Source organism: Mus musculus, chromosome 12, assembly GCF_000001635.26.
Source record: "Mus musculus strain C57BL/6J chromosome 12, GRCm38.p6 C57BL/6J".
Classification (NCBI taxonomy): Eukaryota; Metazoa; Chordata; class Mammalia; order Rodentia; family Muridae; genus Mus; species Mus musculus.
The window spans coordinates 4,947,470-4,963,729 of NC_000078.6; the positions used below are offsets into that span (position 1 = coordinate 4,947,470).

A 16,260-nucleotide genomic window follows, 5' to 3' on the forward strand; every position below is an offset into this window, starting at 1 on the left:
CTTTATGTGCCAGAGCTGGTGAGGTGGCTCAGCAGGTAAAGACATTTGCTGCCTAAGCCTCAGAGCCTGAGTTAGAGCCACAGAACGCATATGAAGGCGGCAGGAGAGAACTGAGCACAGTTGTCCTCTGACTACTCCTCCGCCCCCATAGGTAAGTTTAAGAAATTAATAAAAAAGTTGTTTCATATACTCATCAGTGCTTGTTATGATGTGCTTGTATATATATGTATGTGTGTGAAAAACAGCTATAATAGGGTATATATTGCAGTTTTAGTTTGTGTCTCTCTAAGGAGGTTGAACACTTTTTTCATGTTTACTTGGCAAGTCTCTGTGTGTGTGTCCATGTGCATGTAGGTGTGTGTGTATTTGTGTGTATCAGCATCAGTGTCCTCACCAGTCACTATATTAGGAGCTTTGTTGTTGTTTTTATTGACTAAAGGCAACTTAAGTAAGAAAGAATTTATTTAGTTCCAGAAGAGTAGTCCATAATGATGGGGGAGGCATGGTGGCAAGTGGCTGGAAGCTGAAAGTTTCTTAGTGAACTCGGAAAGTGAGCTGGAAGGGAGGTGAGGCTGTAAGCTCTCAGGCTCATGCTTATTGATGTAGTGCCCCCATCAAGGCTCCACTTCCTAAAGGTTCCATAACCTCTTCAAAGAGCACTGCTAGCTGGTCTTCAAGTACCTTGAGCCTATGGTGGCCATTCTCACTTTACTCCCTGGTCCCATAGGCCCATGAGATTGTAATGCAAAATGTATTTAGTCTAACTTTTTTTTTTTTTTTTTTTGGGTTTTTGTTGTTGTTGTTGTTTTGTTTTGTTTTTTGAGACAGGGTTTCTCTGTATAGCTCTGGCTGTCCTGGAACTCACTCTGTAGACCAGGCTGGCCTCGAACTCAGAAATCCGCCTGCCTCTGCCTCCCGAGTGCTGGGATTAAAGGTGTGCGCCACCACGCCCGGCTCGTATTTAGTCTAACTTTATGCAATATACTGGCATGAAATATACCTTCCCTTTCAAAAGAGAGAAATGGGGACATCATGAGGAAATACTGGACCAAAGCAAGATAGAGTCCCAGCAGGGTAAATGCCAAGTTCTGTAACTCTGTGTCTTAGCCTGCACCTTTAGTTTTAAAGGGCTCAGATGTCTCTGCCCTCCAGTTTTGCTCTCTGCCACATATGTCTTTCTTGGCCTCATTCCAGTCCCTATATGCAACTCTCTCCAGCAGATGTCTCATGGCTGTAGCATGTCCAACATCTTGGTGTCTCTGCTATGCTACAACCCAGGCTTCACTTTCACAGCTTTACATAATTGCTTCTTAGGATCTTTTCTGACAGTGACTTCAGCATTGCTTGGTCTCAGTGCCTCTCTGAAACTGGGAATTTATAACAATCTCACTCTTGTATTTTTAATGCCTCCAAAGCTAATACCATATGCATGATACCTCCACATTTGCCTTCCATCTTGGGGTAGAGTCTCAGCTCCTTCAACTACTTTAGTTGTAGCTTTCCTGTATTCAAGCAAGAGCAAGCAACCCCTTAGGCTTTTTCCAATCACAAGTTGGAAGCTTAGCCCCTATGCTAGTTATTTTTCTATTGTGCTGATAAAGCAGTATGACCAAGGCAACTTAGAAAAGAGATGAATGGAGCTTACTGTTCTAGAAGGATAGACTCTGTGATGACAAAGGGATTGCATGGTGGCAGGAGCTAGAACAGCAGCTGAGCACTTGCATCTTTCTTTATTTGTACTTTTTAATTATTTTGTATTCACTTTACATCCTAATAGCCCCCTTCCACTCAGTCCCTCCCCCCCCACTTCTCTGAGAACAGGGAGCCCCCCTGAGTATCACCCCACCCTGGCATATTAAGTCCCTGCAGAACTAGGCACATTCTCTCCCACTGAGGCCAGACGAGGCTAGGGGAATGGGATCCACAGATAGGCAACAGATTCAGAGATAGCTCTCCCACTCTAGTTGTTGGGGGACCCACATGAAGACCAAACTGCTCATCTGCTGTGTGTGGAGCACTTACATTTTGATGCACAAGCAGGAGGCAGAGAGAGTGTGCTGAGAGGTTGGTGAGATACTTTTGAAACCTTATGCCTACCTTCAGTGACACTTCTTCCAACAAGGCTCTCTTGTCTCTGTCTCTTTCTCACTCTCTGTCTCTCTCATTCACTCAATTTCACTTTTTTTTTTTTTTGAGAAAAGGGTTCTCTGTGGGTTTGGCTGTCCTAGAACTCACTCTAGACCAGCCTGGCTTCTAAATCACAGAGATCCACCTGTCTCTCTGCCTTTTGGGTGCTGGGATTAAGTCTGTGATACTACTACTCAGCCCAAAGCCTTATTTATCTCTTAATCCTTCCCAAACATCCTACTAAGGACCAAGAATTCAAATACCTGAGGACATCTCACTAAAACTACCACAGATAGGTAGGGTCTTGCCTTCAAGGAACCTTTGTGGGGGAGGTGTAAGGCAGGCAATGTAAAATTTTTCTTCCTACCTTTTCTAATGCATATTTTATATTATGCTGTAACCAGGTGCTAGCCTGGTTTCTTAGCTCTTGTGAAGGTACTTTTAAGCATGAACATTTGTCACATTTATGTTTTTGTAGGAAACTATTACTGGGGGTACTCTTGTCCTTTCTTCCCTACTACAAATTTGTAAAACATGGATCATACTTTTGGAAATATTAAATATTAACGTCTATTTAAAATGTTTATTTGGGGGCTGGAGAGATGGCTCAGTGGTTAAGACCATGGACTGCTCTTTCAGAGGTCCTGAGTTCAATTCCCAGCAACCACATGGTGGCTCACAACCATCTGAAATGGGATCTGATGCCCTCTTCTGGTGTGTCTGAAGACAGCTACAGTGTACTTATACATTAAATAAATAAATCTTAAAAAAATATTTATTTGAAACAAAACAGTACTGATACAAAGTTTTTGTCATGTGGAAATTGAAGATACATAACTACGTTCTCATAGAAAGTGAATAGAGGCAATTTATGCTCTTTTAGTGCATGGACTCATTAGTTCTTTCTTTCTTTTTCTTTTAGTACCGGCTCATCAAAAAAAGAGGGAAAATACACTATTTGATATTCACAGGTCTCCAGCAAGAAGAAGCCATATCAGGTAAGTTGTGTTTGATTTGGAAGAAGAAAGTAGTTGTATATGTTAATGAGAAAATGAGAGATTTAATTGCATCCTTTGCTTTCTTCCTGGCTTTCTCCTGTCCTTTCTCTCACTAGTGACAACACTTATCATCCTACACATGACTCTTTTTGGTTCACAGTTTATTTTTAAATTTAATTTTTAAATTAATTTTGACTTTCACATCCTGAAAGTTGAAGTATCTTTTATTTATTTTGTTTTTTGAGACAGTTTTTCTCTGTATAGCCCTGGCTGTCCTGGAGCTCACTCTGTAGCCCAGGCTGGCCTGGTTTCCCTGTGCAGCCCTGGCTGTCCTGGAGCTCACTCTGTAGCCCAGGCTGGCCTGGTTTCCCTGTGTAGCCCTGGCTGGCCTGGAACTCACTTTGTAGACCAGGCTGGCCTCAGAAATCCGCCTGCCTTGGAGAAGGGCTCACGATGTCCTTCTTTGAGACATTGACTAGCTTTTTTCCCTTGAGAGAACTGGTTTTGTTTTGTTGCCCAGGCTTGCCTGAAGCTCCTATCTCAAGAGATTTTTGTGCCTCTGCTCCCTAGTAGCTGGGAATACAGACACTCACTGCCCACCACACCTTGGCACTAGGTCTTAATGCATTTCCCCCTTTTCATACCTAAGAACAAAACAAAGTGCAACCAGCAGATACAGAAGTTTAGAAATTTAGAAGTGTATCATTTTATTAATTTTTGAGACAATTCCTTGCTATATCAGTTTGGCTTTGAATTTGTGGTGACCATCTAGTTTCTCTTCCCATAGTGTCTATTTAAAGATTGGACTATTATACAGTCTTTAGTTTTTTTATTTTTATTTTTTACATATTCTGGGCAGTAATCCCCTATTTGATAAATCACTGGCAAAGATTTTTTTTCTTTCTCTAGACTTCACTCTGGTAGTTGTTTTCTTTGTGATATAGAAAAGCTTATTTATTTATTTGAAATAGCATCTCACTAAAGCCTAGGCTGGATTAGAACCTCAATTCTCTTAGTTTCCTCCATGCTGAGAGTTCTAGGCATATGCCATTATACCCAGCTAGAGGGTCTTAAATCTGATTCAGTTTTATTTGTGAGTACTTTTTACAATATTTTGAACTATTGGAATATTAATTTAGAAAGTCATTGCTGTGGCTGTGTCTTGAAGTATACAATTTAAAAGAAAAAAGAATTTAATTTGGCTATGAAATTCTGTCAGGATTTGTTGAAGGGATACAAATGTTGTAAACTTTAAAAATTATTGTAGTTTCTAGACCAGCTATGCAATATTTTTTTTCCTTTTGTCTTTTGAGACCTTGTTATGTAGTCCTTGTAGTTCTGGAGCTTACTATGCAGACCAGACTGTCCTCGAACTCAAGAGATATGCCTACCTTTGCCTCCCAAATGCAGGGGTAAAGGTGTGTGCCACCATGCCTGGCCATAATTCTTTTATGTTATGTATGGGTATTTTACCTGCATGAATGTCTGTGCACCACTTAATGCCTGGTACCTCTGGAGGCCAGAAGAGGGCATTTATTCTCAGACAGCTGTAACCATATGATTACTGGAAACTAAACCACTATAAGATCCACTATAAGATCAGCCAGTACTCTAAACTGCTGAGCCATCTCTCTAGCTCCTCTTTTACTTATTTTTGAGGTAGGATCTTATTATGTTTTCAGGCTGGTCTCTTGGGCTCAAGAGATCCTCTTACTTCATGCTCTTCTCAAATACCTTGGACTGCAGACATATCATCAAGCCTGGCTATTTTTTTTTAATTAGAAATATTTCATGCATTTGGTTAGACTTCAAACAGGGTAGAAGAGTCATTATTGGGAAGTAAAAGTTATCACCAGCTAGATCTTAGCTCAGTCAGTGGAGGAGGAACAACAAATGCCTTGGGTTAGGAGCAGCACTACCAAAGTAAGAAGGACACAAAACAGATGACACAGAGGACTGAAGTGAGGAAGCTGTTGCACACTATAATGGTTTTACTATTTCCTTTTCCAATAGGAGAAAGAAACATGCCATTCACAGTAGTGATACAACTTCTTCTGATGAGGAACGCTTTGAAAGAAGGAAATCGAAAAGCATGGCAAGAGCAAGAAACAGGTTAGTAAATTTTCTAGTGATACTTCTATGGTAGAAGAGCAAGAATCAGGTGAGTAAACTTTCTAGTTATACTTCTAAACAGTTTATGCACTAAACTGTATGTCCAGGTTAGGATAACCTACTTTGGCAATTTTTTTTTTTTTTTTTTTTTTTTTGAGGCCATGTTTTTTTCTTTGTGCAGCCTTGGCTGTCCTGGAACTCACTGTGTACTGTTGACCAGGCTGGCCTTGAACTCAGAATTCCATTTGCTTTTGCCTTGAGTGCTGGGATTAATGCATGTGCTACCGTTGTTTGTTGCTAATATGTTTTTAAAAGGTAATTAGAATTTAGAAATGTTAATGAAGCTGTAGTTATCATAGAACTTGTACACTTTTTAGGCTATCTATCCCATATTGTGATCTTTACCTGTACTAAATTATATTTTTGTGCTATAATGACATACTGGAGCCTAGGTAATTTGTTAAAAAAAAATAAAAAAGAATTTTATGTAGCATGTAGTTTTGGAGGCTGACTGCATACAAAATAATGCTGTCCCTGGCAGTAGGCCCCTGTGGCTGCTTCACATCCAAGCAGATGTCATTGTGGCAGGAGCACAGGGCTGGAGGCTCTCACGCGTGACGTAGGAAATGGATACAAAACAAGGTTTTGTGTGAGGCATTTCTCTTCTTGTACTGTGCTGCCACTGACCAGAGGCTGCTTGGCTGGGCTTCACTGTGACCTCAAGGTCCTACTGTTCATACCACAGCAAACGCTCCCAGCTCCTCCTATTGGGAGATAAACTCTGAGAAAATAGATTCATGCTCATGTTTGTTTTATCTGGTGAATTACTGATTTGGGTCACTTGAAAGTAGGAAGAATAATTTAAGACATGAAACCTTTTGATGTTGTTTTTCTGGGTTATGATAAAGCAGAATGTTGAAAATATGTTACAGAATATTTAAAAAATTTTTTAACTTTCTCTCGATTCTTGTGATTTGGCATCATGTATGCCCATCCCACTCACATCCGTGGGATATGCCTCTCTAGCCTTGCAGTCTCCCGTCAAAAAAAACCTCACAAACAAACACAATAAAGAAAACAAAGCACAGCAAACATCTTGTCATGGATGCTGTCTGTAGTATGTCACATTGTGACTGACAGTGTAGCCCTCTGTCCACACAGATTCACTTACACAACTCTCCTGCTCTCAAGCCCTTGAGGCCGGCTCACCTGCACCCAGTCCAGGCTTGGGGCTCACTTTCTCAGCTGCTGTGAGGGGCTGGGCCAGTTCTCCTGCTCTCACCCCCTCAGGGCTGCCTTACCCAAGCCTTTGTTGTCAGGGCCAGCTCCACGGTGTTGCCTGAGTAAGGTGTAGGGCCTGCTCTCTTGGGCACTGCAGCTAATGAGGGGTAGGACTAGCTTTCCTGACCCCCACAGGTGGTGACTGGGGAAGGATAACCCCCATGCTTCCACCCTATCTCATGACAGATAAGTGGCAGGGCCAGCTCTCTCTTGTTCTTGCCCCTAGGGTTGGCTCACTGTATCCCCTCCACCAGGTTCAGCTCTACTGTGTGCTGCCCAAGCGAGGTGTAGGGCGCATGTTAAAGATTTTAACTTATGTTTACTTTAAAATGTAAAAGATTTAAATAAATGTAGCATTTATTTACTTTGTGTTTGTATGCCATCATGCACATGTGTGAAGGTTAGAGGATAACTGTGGGAGTTGATTTTTGCTTCCCACTATGGGTCCAGAGATTCTGTTCAGGTCCTCAGGATGGTGGCGAGAGCCTTTGCCCACTGGCCATGCCACTGGCCCCTCAATGTTTTAATGCCTTTGTCGTCATGTTTTACACGTTTCAGATGTTTGCCGATGAACTTCAGAGCAGAAGATTTAGCTAGCGGCATCCTCCGAGAACGGGTGAAAGTGGGTGCAAGTTTGGCTGATGTTGATCCCATGAACATTGATAAATCAGTAAGTTCTAAATGTTTCCCAGAGTAGCTTTTTTGTTATGTTCTTAAGGGTTTCCTTATTTCTAAAGCAATCTATGTAAAAATAGAAACTCAGATATGACCAGTATTAACACTTTCACATATGTTTTGTATCCTCAAAACCTGGGCTGCTTAGTAAAGTCTTTTCCTGTTTTTGTAATTAGAATGTATAGCAGATGCCAGATAAGGTAGTGCACACCTTTCATCCCAGAACTTGGGACACAGACCAAGTAAATCTCTGAGTTTGAGGCTAGAGTGGTCTACAGAGTGAGTTTCAGGACAGCCAGGGAAACCAAACCAAGCCAACCAACCAACCAACCAAAAACAAAAGAATATATAGCAGGTAGGAAATGTTCCATATACCACAGGAGACAATTTGATGGGTTCTTTTTTGTTTGTTTGTCTGTTTTTTTCTCGAGACAGGGTTTCTCTGTGTAGCCCTGGCTGTCCTGGAACTCACTCTGTAGACCAGGCTGGCCTTGAATTCAGAAATCCGCCTGCCTCTGCGTCCTAAGTGCTGGGAGTAAAGGCGTGCGCCACCACGCCCGGCTCAATTTGATGTTTTAAGTACATGATTTCATAATAGCACTTGGGTTTTATGTGCGTTATTTTGGCTGTGATGTTGCTAATGATTTTTAAGAGAAGCAAGGTAGGTATTACAGGTCCTGGTTGGGCATTATTTGTAATTTGTAATTGCATTGAAATAAGAGGATTAAATAGAAGTAAGGAATTCAAAGATGATGGAATTTAGTGAACTGATTGCTTTTGGAGAATGACAGAAACAAATTGCGTGTGCTGTGTAGGTTTTTGGCTTAAGTAAATAGATAGCTAATAATAGATGGACTTGAAAGTATTGGGTGGTTCCATTATCTAGAGTTGAGTATATAAGAAGAGGAATGAGAATGGAAGGGTTGATTGTACACATGTTACAGGTATCTGCCATACCTTCAGTAGGAGTTACATGTGAGCAATTGATTGGTTTGGTATAAGGTAGAAATAACTGGGTAGAAATTTAGGTGTGGTGTCATCAGTGTAAAACACTGTTGCCGTTGTTATGTTCAGTGAATACCCCAAGGAAGGAAGGTGAAGGAAGGAAGGATGTAGTGTGGGAAGACCACAGGCTTGTGAGGATGTGGTGCACTGGTCAGTGTCTCACATGGGATAGTTTAAAATATTACTGCATAACCTCTCTTTCATCTGTATACAATGTAATTTAACTGATTCTTACATGCAATTTAAAGAAGTTATCAAAGTAGACTTACATATACAATTGAAGATGAAATTTTAATTATCTCCAAATCAAAGTTACAGAGTAAAATATCTATTTAATTAACTAGGACTAAAGGAAATTTTAGATTATGTATGTCCTGAATTCCTAGAAAATAGAACAAGTTTTTGAGGACCTTACCATCTTTTTAGATTTAATTTACCAATACTTTACTCTTACAAGTCTTTTAACTTCAGATGTCTCTGCCAGTCAGTTCTAATTTATAACATAAATAAGAGAATTTAGCTTCTTTTAGAATATTTTTGTTTTGACCTGCTTCAATTTTTTTATTAGATATTTTCTTCATTTACATTTCAAATGCTATCCCAAAAGCCCCCTATACCCTTCCCCCTCCCTGCTCCCCTACCCACCCACTCCCACTTCTTGGTCATGGTGTTCCCCTGTACTAAGGCATATAAAGTTTGCACGACCAAGGGGCCTCTCTTCCCAGTGATGGCCGACTAGGCCATCTTCTGCTACATATGCAGCTAGAGACACAAGCTCTGGGGGTTCATATTGTTGTTCCATCCATAGGGTTGCAGACCCCTTTAGCTCAGCCTGCTTCAATTTTTATAGTTTATTTTTCTGTCATAATAAATAATTGATAAAACATTTCCAAGTTCTTTGGTAGAATGAGTAGTGGAGAAAGGCTCTACCAGGCTCAGTAGGCAATATCTGTTAACGTTCTGTGAAATTTTCTTTTGTCTTTTTTTTTTTTTTTTTTTTTTTGGTATACATTCTTTACAACGTGCTTTAATTGGTATAATTGCTGAGTGAGAGCAGTCTCTGTCACTCCTGGTGTATCAGTGCTGTGTTAGTGCTTTCCAGTGTCCTCATTACTGTTCCCTGTGAAGAGAAGTTAAAGCTCTTTCCTAGTAGAGGACTTGAATACCAAAGAGTAAGTTTTTGTTCGATTAATTTGTGGTTTGGAGCGCCACTTTGGTAACTAAGGTTTTCTTGCTCTATCCATGAAGTAAGTTTTCTTTTGGGAGGAGGCAGTATGGCATTTGAAATGTAACATCTTCTATAGATTTATTAATGTTTTAGGTTAGGCATTTATCTTATTCCTGAGTTACATGAAAAATAGCTTCATTTGCCTCAGTTGAATTTTACCTTTGACTTTATTTTCTACACTTATTTGTATGTATGCTCAGATGGATCGCTTGAGTTCAAGGCCAACCTTGTTCAGAATGAGTTTCAGCCAAGACTATATATATACACATACACACACACACACACACACACATACATACATATATGCCATATTTTGAAAAATGGGAAAAAAAGAAAAAAGAAAAAAACTTCTGAAGGAATGTATTTCTGAATCTCATGAATTAAAAAAAAAAAAAATAGAACCTGGGCTGGGTGTGGTGGTGAATGCCTTTAATCACAGTACTTGGGAGGCAGAGGCAAGCATATCTCTGAATTCAAGGCCAGACTGGTTTATACAGTGAATTTCAGACTAGCCAGGGGTAAACAGTAAGACTTTGACTCAAAAACAGGCAAAATAATAGAACATAAAACCACTTTATATTAAACTTCACCCTCTTTCCCCAAGGTGCGGTTTGATAGCATAGGTGGATTGAGCCATCATATTCACGCTTTGAAGGAGATGGTAGTTTTTCCACTTTTATATCCAGAAATTTTTGAAAAATTTAAAATTCAGCCTCCAAGGTATGTCATATATTAGATATTTATTATTGTACTATTATTTTTAATTGATTGAATATAAATTAATTTATCTTTGATTATAAACTTTTATATATATATTTATTTATTTGGTATGTTCTAACAATGACTCTTAGGAATTATTATTTAGAGCTCAGAGACTTGCTTTCTATTTTGGAGTATAAGAGTCATTAAGGCACAAGATGAGATTCTTTATGGAGATGTGAAGCCCCAGGCCTTTCAGAATCGTCCTATAGCTTTAACCTTTCTTGATTGGAGGAGTTTGGTCCTTCGAGGACTCAGCAAAGTGAAAAATTTGCAGATAACGAGAAAAAGCTTTTATCAGTGCTTAGTTACTACTTAGTAATCCAAAGTGAAATGCGGTGAGGGATATCTTAAACAATGTCATTGGTGATAACATTGACTATTTTCTCTGATTCTTTCTAGGGGCTGTTTGTTTTATGGTCCTCCTGGCACAGGTAAAACCTTGGTTGCTAGAGCTTTAGCTAATGAATGCAGTCAAGGAGACAAAAAGGTAGCATTTTTCATGCGAAAAGGAGCAGACTGTTTGAGCAAGTGGGTCGGGGAGTCAGAAAGGCAGCTGAGGCTGCTCTTTGATCAGGTAAGGTAACCAACTAATTCAAGTGCTCTTTTTCTTTTTCTTTTTCTTTTTCTCTTTCTTTTTCTTTTTCTTTTTCTTTTTCTTTTTCTTTTTCCTTTTCTTTTTTCTTTTCTTTTTCCTTTTCTTTTCTTTTTCTTTTTCTTTTTCCTTTTCTTTTCTTTTCCTTTTTCTTTTTCTTTTTCTTTTTCTTTTAAAAAAAGAATATTTTTGGGCTTGAGAGATGGCTAAGTGGTTAAGAGCACTGACTGTTCTTCCAGAGGTCCTGAGTTCAATTCCCAGCAACCACATGGTGGCTCATGACCATCCATAATGAGATCTGATGCCTTCTTCTGGTGTGTCTGAAGACAGCTACAGTGTACTCATATAAAATAAATAAATAAATCTTAAAAAATACTATATTTTGTTTGTAGATACAGTTATGAGGGGACATATATTTCAATTAAGAGTATGAAATTTGGGGGCTGGTGAGATGGCTCAGTGGGTAAGAGCATTGACTGCTCTTCCTAAGGTCCTGAGTTCAAATCCTAGCAACCGCATGGTGGCTCACAACCACCCATAACGAGATCTGACGCCCTCTTCTAGCGCTTCTGAAGACAGCTACAGTGTACATACATATAATAATAAATCTTAAAAAAAAAGAGTGTGAAATTTAGGATTAGTAGTTGTAAGCCATACTTACCCTCTGTTATTTGTGGGAAACTGATTCTAGCAGTCCCCAGGATTCCAAAATCTGCAGATGTTTTCGTCTAATAAATAAAATAGTAAAGGATTTAAATATAGCTTATATACATCTTTATGTATGCTTAATGACATTTCTACATTCTTATAATATCTCATGCAATATATTTATTATATAAACAGTGTGAGCAGATGTGTCCAACCTTTTGATTTTGCAAGAACATGTTGTTTTCTCCAGAACCAGACAATTGAACTTAAAAAAAATACACAAAAATATATCATAACTTTTTAAGTAAATTTATAATCTTGGTTTGGACTGTATTCATAGATAAGGGACACATGGGCCATAGACTGGGCACATCTGTTACTTTAAGTAAAGACAAGGAAAAAATCTTTGTACATGTTTGTACAGATGCAAGATTACAAACCATTTTTGGTGTGCGTGATTGAAGCTGCATGAAGTGTGCAGAGCTCGCAGAGGTGAATCTCCTTACACTTAGGCCCACGTCCTAGGACTCTGAGGATGATGATGGTGATCCACAAAGCACCTGCTGTGGTTGACTGTTAGTCTCACTGGAAACCTGGGATGGAAAGTAATCGTAGATTATAGTGTTACTGAGGAAATGGCACACATAGAAAATGTTAAATATTTGTGGGAGGAATCTTATAAAACCCTATGCTATTTACTGTCATAGTTGTATTGTAGATGCTTTCCTGTCACTATAGTAAGTGCTTGGGCCAGTTTCCTAGGTGGAGAACAAGTACATCTGCTCTCATGTTTGCTGGTCTTAGCCTCGATTAGTACCTTGCTAACAAAGTACATGATGCTGGAGCAAATGTCAGAACAAAACTTCTCACATTATAGTTCATTAGTCGGAAAGGAAAGGTGAAATAGTAGGCCAGACCTATGACACATGGCCTCCTGAACATTGTACCACCTTTTAATCTAAGTGCTACCCTAATGGTTCAGAAATTTAAAAAATGAATGTTTGAGATATACTTACTCAGACCATGCTAGATTGTAAACACGTGATTTGTGGAATTCAGAAATGAAGGAATGCTTTGAAAGTGCAGCATGAGATAAATGAGTAGCTAACTGTAACGGCTACTTTTAAAGTGTTATTTTCCCAAACAGAGAGAACATGGTAGTATGCAATTGTCCCAGATATTTTTATTATTATCAGTGTGTGTTTAAGGCCTGAGTTCAATCCCCGGAATCACAACAAATAAACCTAACAGTGAAAGAGTCCCCGTCCTGCCCCTGAGGTGAGAGGATCACTAGCACTTGGTCAGGTGGCATAGGAGGGTGCTGTGAGCTTCCAGCTGCCTGAGCTAGTGAGTGAGAACCTGTCTCAAAAACAAGCAAATCCCAGCTTTCCTGTACTAAAAAAAAAATAAGTCCTAATATAAGTTTTCATGTGCTCGATGGATTTAGCGAAGAAAGCAATTAATTTTATATTTGATTATATATCAATTAATATATGTGAATAAAAATATAATCAAGAATTTATTAGCCATGCATTTCTGTGGTGATATATGTGAATTCTTTTGTAAGTCAGGCTTGCTGTCTAACACTTCTAATTCCAGCAAATGCTGGGTCCAGTCTGGTGGTCTTCATGGTAAAATCCAGACACCCCTTATTTATAGAATGGAAGTCTCAAAACAAAACAAAATATCCTTTACACAAAAATGTGAAGTAGATATATAATTGATGAAACAGTTAAAAAATCATTTAAAGGGGAGAGGGGGTGGGTGGGTATGGGGGACTTTTGGTATAGCATTGGAAATGTAAATGAGCTAAATACCTAATAAAAAAAATAATTAAAAAAAATCATTTAAAAGTTATTAGTATAGAGCAGGACCTAGTGGCTCATACCTTTAATCCCAGCACTTGGGAGGCAAAGGCAGGTGGATCTCTAACTTCGAGGTCATCCTGTTTACATCGCAAGTTTCAGGCCAGTCAGGGCTGTATAGTGAGACCTTGGGTTCAATTTTCTTTGTTATAAAAAGATAACATATGTCTGACAATAGTACTTTTTGGGCTGTGGGACAGCTTGCAGCTGACTCTCCTCATGATGTTTCTTTTTACTGTGATGTCTTTGTTTCTGTTGTTTGGTGTTTGATTCTAGATCCTTGTACCCATTAGAAAACGGACCCAGATCTTGTACGCACTCAACTATATTCCTCAGCCCTACTGTGTGCTTTTAAATACTTGCTGCATGTTGTACTGTTTGCTTTTATGTTCATTATTAAGAAAATACTAAGTTAAATTCAAAAATGAAAAGTAATATTAATTTTCTCTTTATAGGCATATTTGATGAGGCCTTCTATAATATTTTTTGATGAAATAGATGGCTTAGCTCCTGTTCGTTCTAGTAGACAAGATCAGATCCACAGGTAATTTTTCCTAAACTGACTGTATTGATTTTCCTTTCTCCACTTATCAACGTAGTATTTGGCATTTGCCTTTGGTTAAACACTTGAAGTCTTATAAGAATTTTTAAATGTGTCTATTTCCTGAGTTACTTTCATTCAACACAGGATTAATTTAAAGTCTGTAGCAATTTGGCTGCCTTTGGTTTGGGCCACTGTAATAGTCCTGCTGTGAATATTTGTATTTGTGATTCTGTGTGTATATTTCACTTTTTTTCTGGGTAGATCTTAAAAATTTTTTTAAAATATGTTTTAAATTGCCCCCCCTCACTCTGTGTGTGTATGTGTGTGCGTGCGCGCACGCACGTGCTCAGGCTGTCGTGCTTGGTAGCAAGCTATCTTCTGCTTAGTTATCTTGCCAAACTTTTAAAATTTTATTCTTTTGAAACAGAGTTCTACTGCGTAGCCATAGCTTGGGATTCACCAAACCGGGTTGTCCTAAAAATTGTAAAAACAACATTCATTCATTCATTCATTCATTCTGAGTGCTCAAGCAGCAGAGCACATTTTCCCATGATGTGTGCGGCGATGTGAGGACAGCTTTCAGATGCTGCTCTCCTACCATGGTGGTCCTAGGATGGAGCTCAGGTTTTCAGGGCTTGCCTCAGGGCCTTTACACAGGGGCCATCTCTCCAGCCCCACCTTCCTAGGTTATGTTCCTAGGTTATCTGAGAGAATTTGAATTGCTCCCTGTCCACCCCAAAGTCTAGTTTTCCTGTTATTCATCCCACTTGCTTTATTTTGACACTGTGATTATTTAGAAAGGTGTCTCATTCACAAATTCAGTCATTCACCAGAAAATAATGTTTGGACCATTGAATGACCATGTTGTCTTGGCACAGTGACCCCATTTCACTTCTCTTCCTGAAGGTGTTTGGTCAGTCAGGTTCCTGCCATAGTCTATCCAAGACTTGTAGTCAGCTTAAATCCCATCCTAATATACCACTTTAGCCCCTGCTTCTACGTAGTTACATCACCCATCTCTGTCTACTGCCAGGTTTGTTTCTGTTCTTTAGGATCATCATTGGGCCCAAGAAACTGGCACTACATCCATTTTGCATGTTTCTGGGGCCACAGTTAGTGCTTAACAATATTTTTGAGTATCTCACATCCTGCTCTAGAGTGCTTTTGTAATTGTGGCATTTGGAAATAGAAGGATTTTTGACCCTATGCCTGTATGCCACATCCAAATCCACTGATGGGCATAAAAGAAACCATAGAGAGACTGTACTGTGGGATTGGACCCAAAGCAACATCATTTACCAAACTGGCCTTTGAGACACATCTTCAAAGAATGCTGGTTAATATGAATGCTGCCTATAATGGGGCAGAGATATCTAGCTGATCAGCCAGATCCATTGATGTCACTATAAGCTCACAGAAATCATGAGAAAAGCAATAACGTGACAACTGAGCATAATCGCTCTCAAGTAATAAACCTCTATGGGAAAAATATAAGTGATAAGAAAGAATTCTACAAAATAAGCATAATGAAATTTAATGAATTAAAGTGAACACAGACGGCTCAACAATATTTAGAAAGTATTTCATGTTGTAAATGAGAAACTCAATAATTCAAATAAAAATTAGTGTTAGAGGAAGAAAGGGATTCCTTAAGGAGGCTGGAAGAGTGCTTAATTAACAAACATGAGGGCTGAAGCTGAGATCCCAGCACATAGAGCAATCCATGCACCTTGTGACTGCCAGTAACTAGCTTTGAGGGATTGCATACCCATTTTGGCTTCCAAACATTTGGTGTGTACCCTCCACACATATGTGCACACACATATACACACATCTTTAAAAATACAAAAGGTTAGTGAAACAGAGTAGGTTAAAAGAAAAAAACAACAACAAACGATAGTAGATATATAACATACCAGAATCTAAGAGCTATACTAAAAGCAGTATATATGAAGGCAATTTATTGTAATAAACCCAAAATAAAAGTTAAATTACAAATAAATAACTTAATTATGCATTTAGTAAGCATAGTAAAACAAGAATAAACCAAACACAAATTAGTAAAAGGAAAATGTAATAATCAGAACAGAAATAAATGGGCCCAAGAAACTGGCACTACATCCATTTTGCATGTTTCTGGGGCCACAGTTAGTGCTTAACAATATTTTTGGGTATCTCACATCCTGCTCTAGAGTGCTTTTGTGATTGTGGCATTTGGAAATAGAAGGATTTTTGACCCTATGCCTGTATGCCACATCCAAATCCACTGATGGGCATAAAAGAAACCATAGAGAGACTGTACTGTGGGATTGGACCCAAAGCAAGATCAAGTGATCTGTGATGGATAAGCTTTTTTAAAAATAATATTGACAAACCTCTAGTTAGATTAATCAGAAAAAAATAGAGAAAACTCCCAAATAAAT

The 16,260-nt window shown here is 38.9% G+C and overlaps 1 protein-coding gene across 6 annotated transcripts in view; it reads left to right on the forward strand.

Annotated features, from left to right (window-relative positions):
• The window catches only part of Atad2b (ATPase family, AAA domain containing 2B), a 132,993-nt gene that overhangs the window by 33,066 nt on the left and 83,667 nt on the right, over nt 1–16,260 (forward strand). For 5 of the 6 annotated variants that reach the window (XR_381193.4, XM_006515117.4, XM_006515116.4 and 2 more), the window contains 6 exons: nt 3,050–3,125; nt 5,139–5,237; nt 7,077–7,188; nt 10,031–10,146; nt 10,588–10,762; nt 13,749–13,837. Coding sequence is in view for 3 of the 6 variants with exons in the window: in XM_006515117.4 (XP_006515180.1) it covers nt 3,050–3,125; nt 5,139–5,237; nt 7,077–7,188; nt 10,031–10,146; nt 10,588–10,762; nt 13,749–13,837 (667 nt within the window). In the remaining 3 variants the exon portion in view is untranslated. Of the gene's footprint in view, nt 1–3,049; nt 3,126–5,138; nt 5,238–7,076; nt 7,189–10,030; nt 10,147–10,587; nt 10,763–13,748; nt 13,838–16,260 lie in introns of those variants that run through there. The other variant, XM_017315117.1, reaches the window with a different exon arrangement.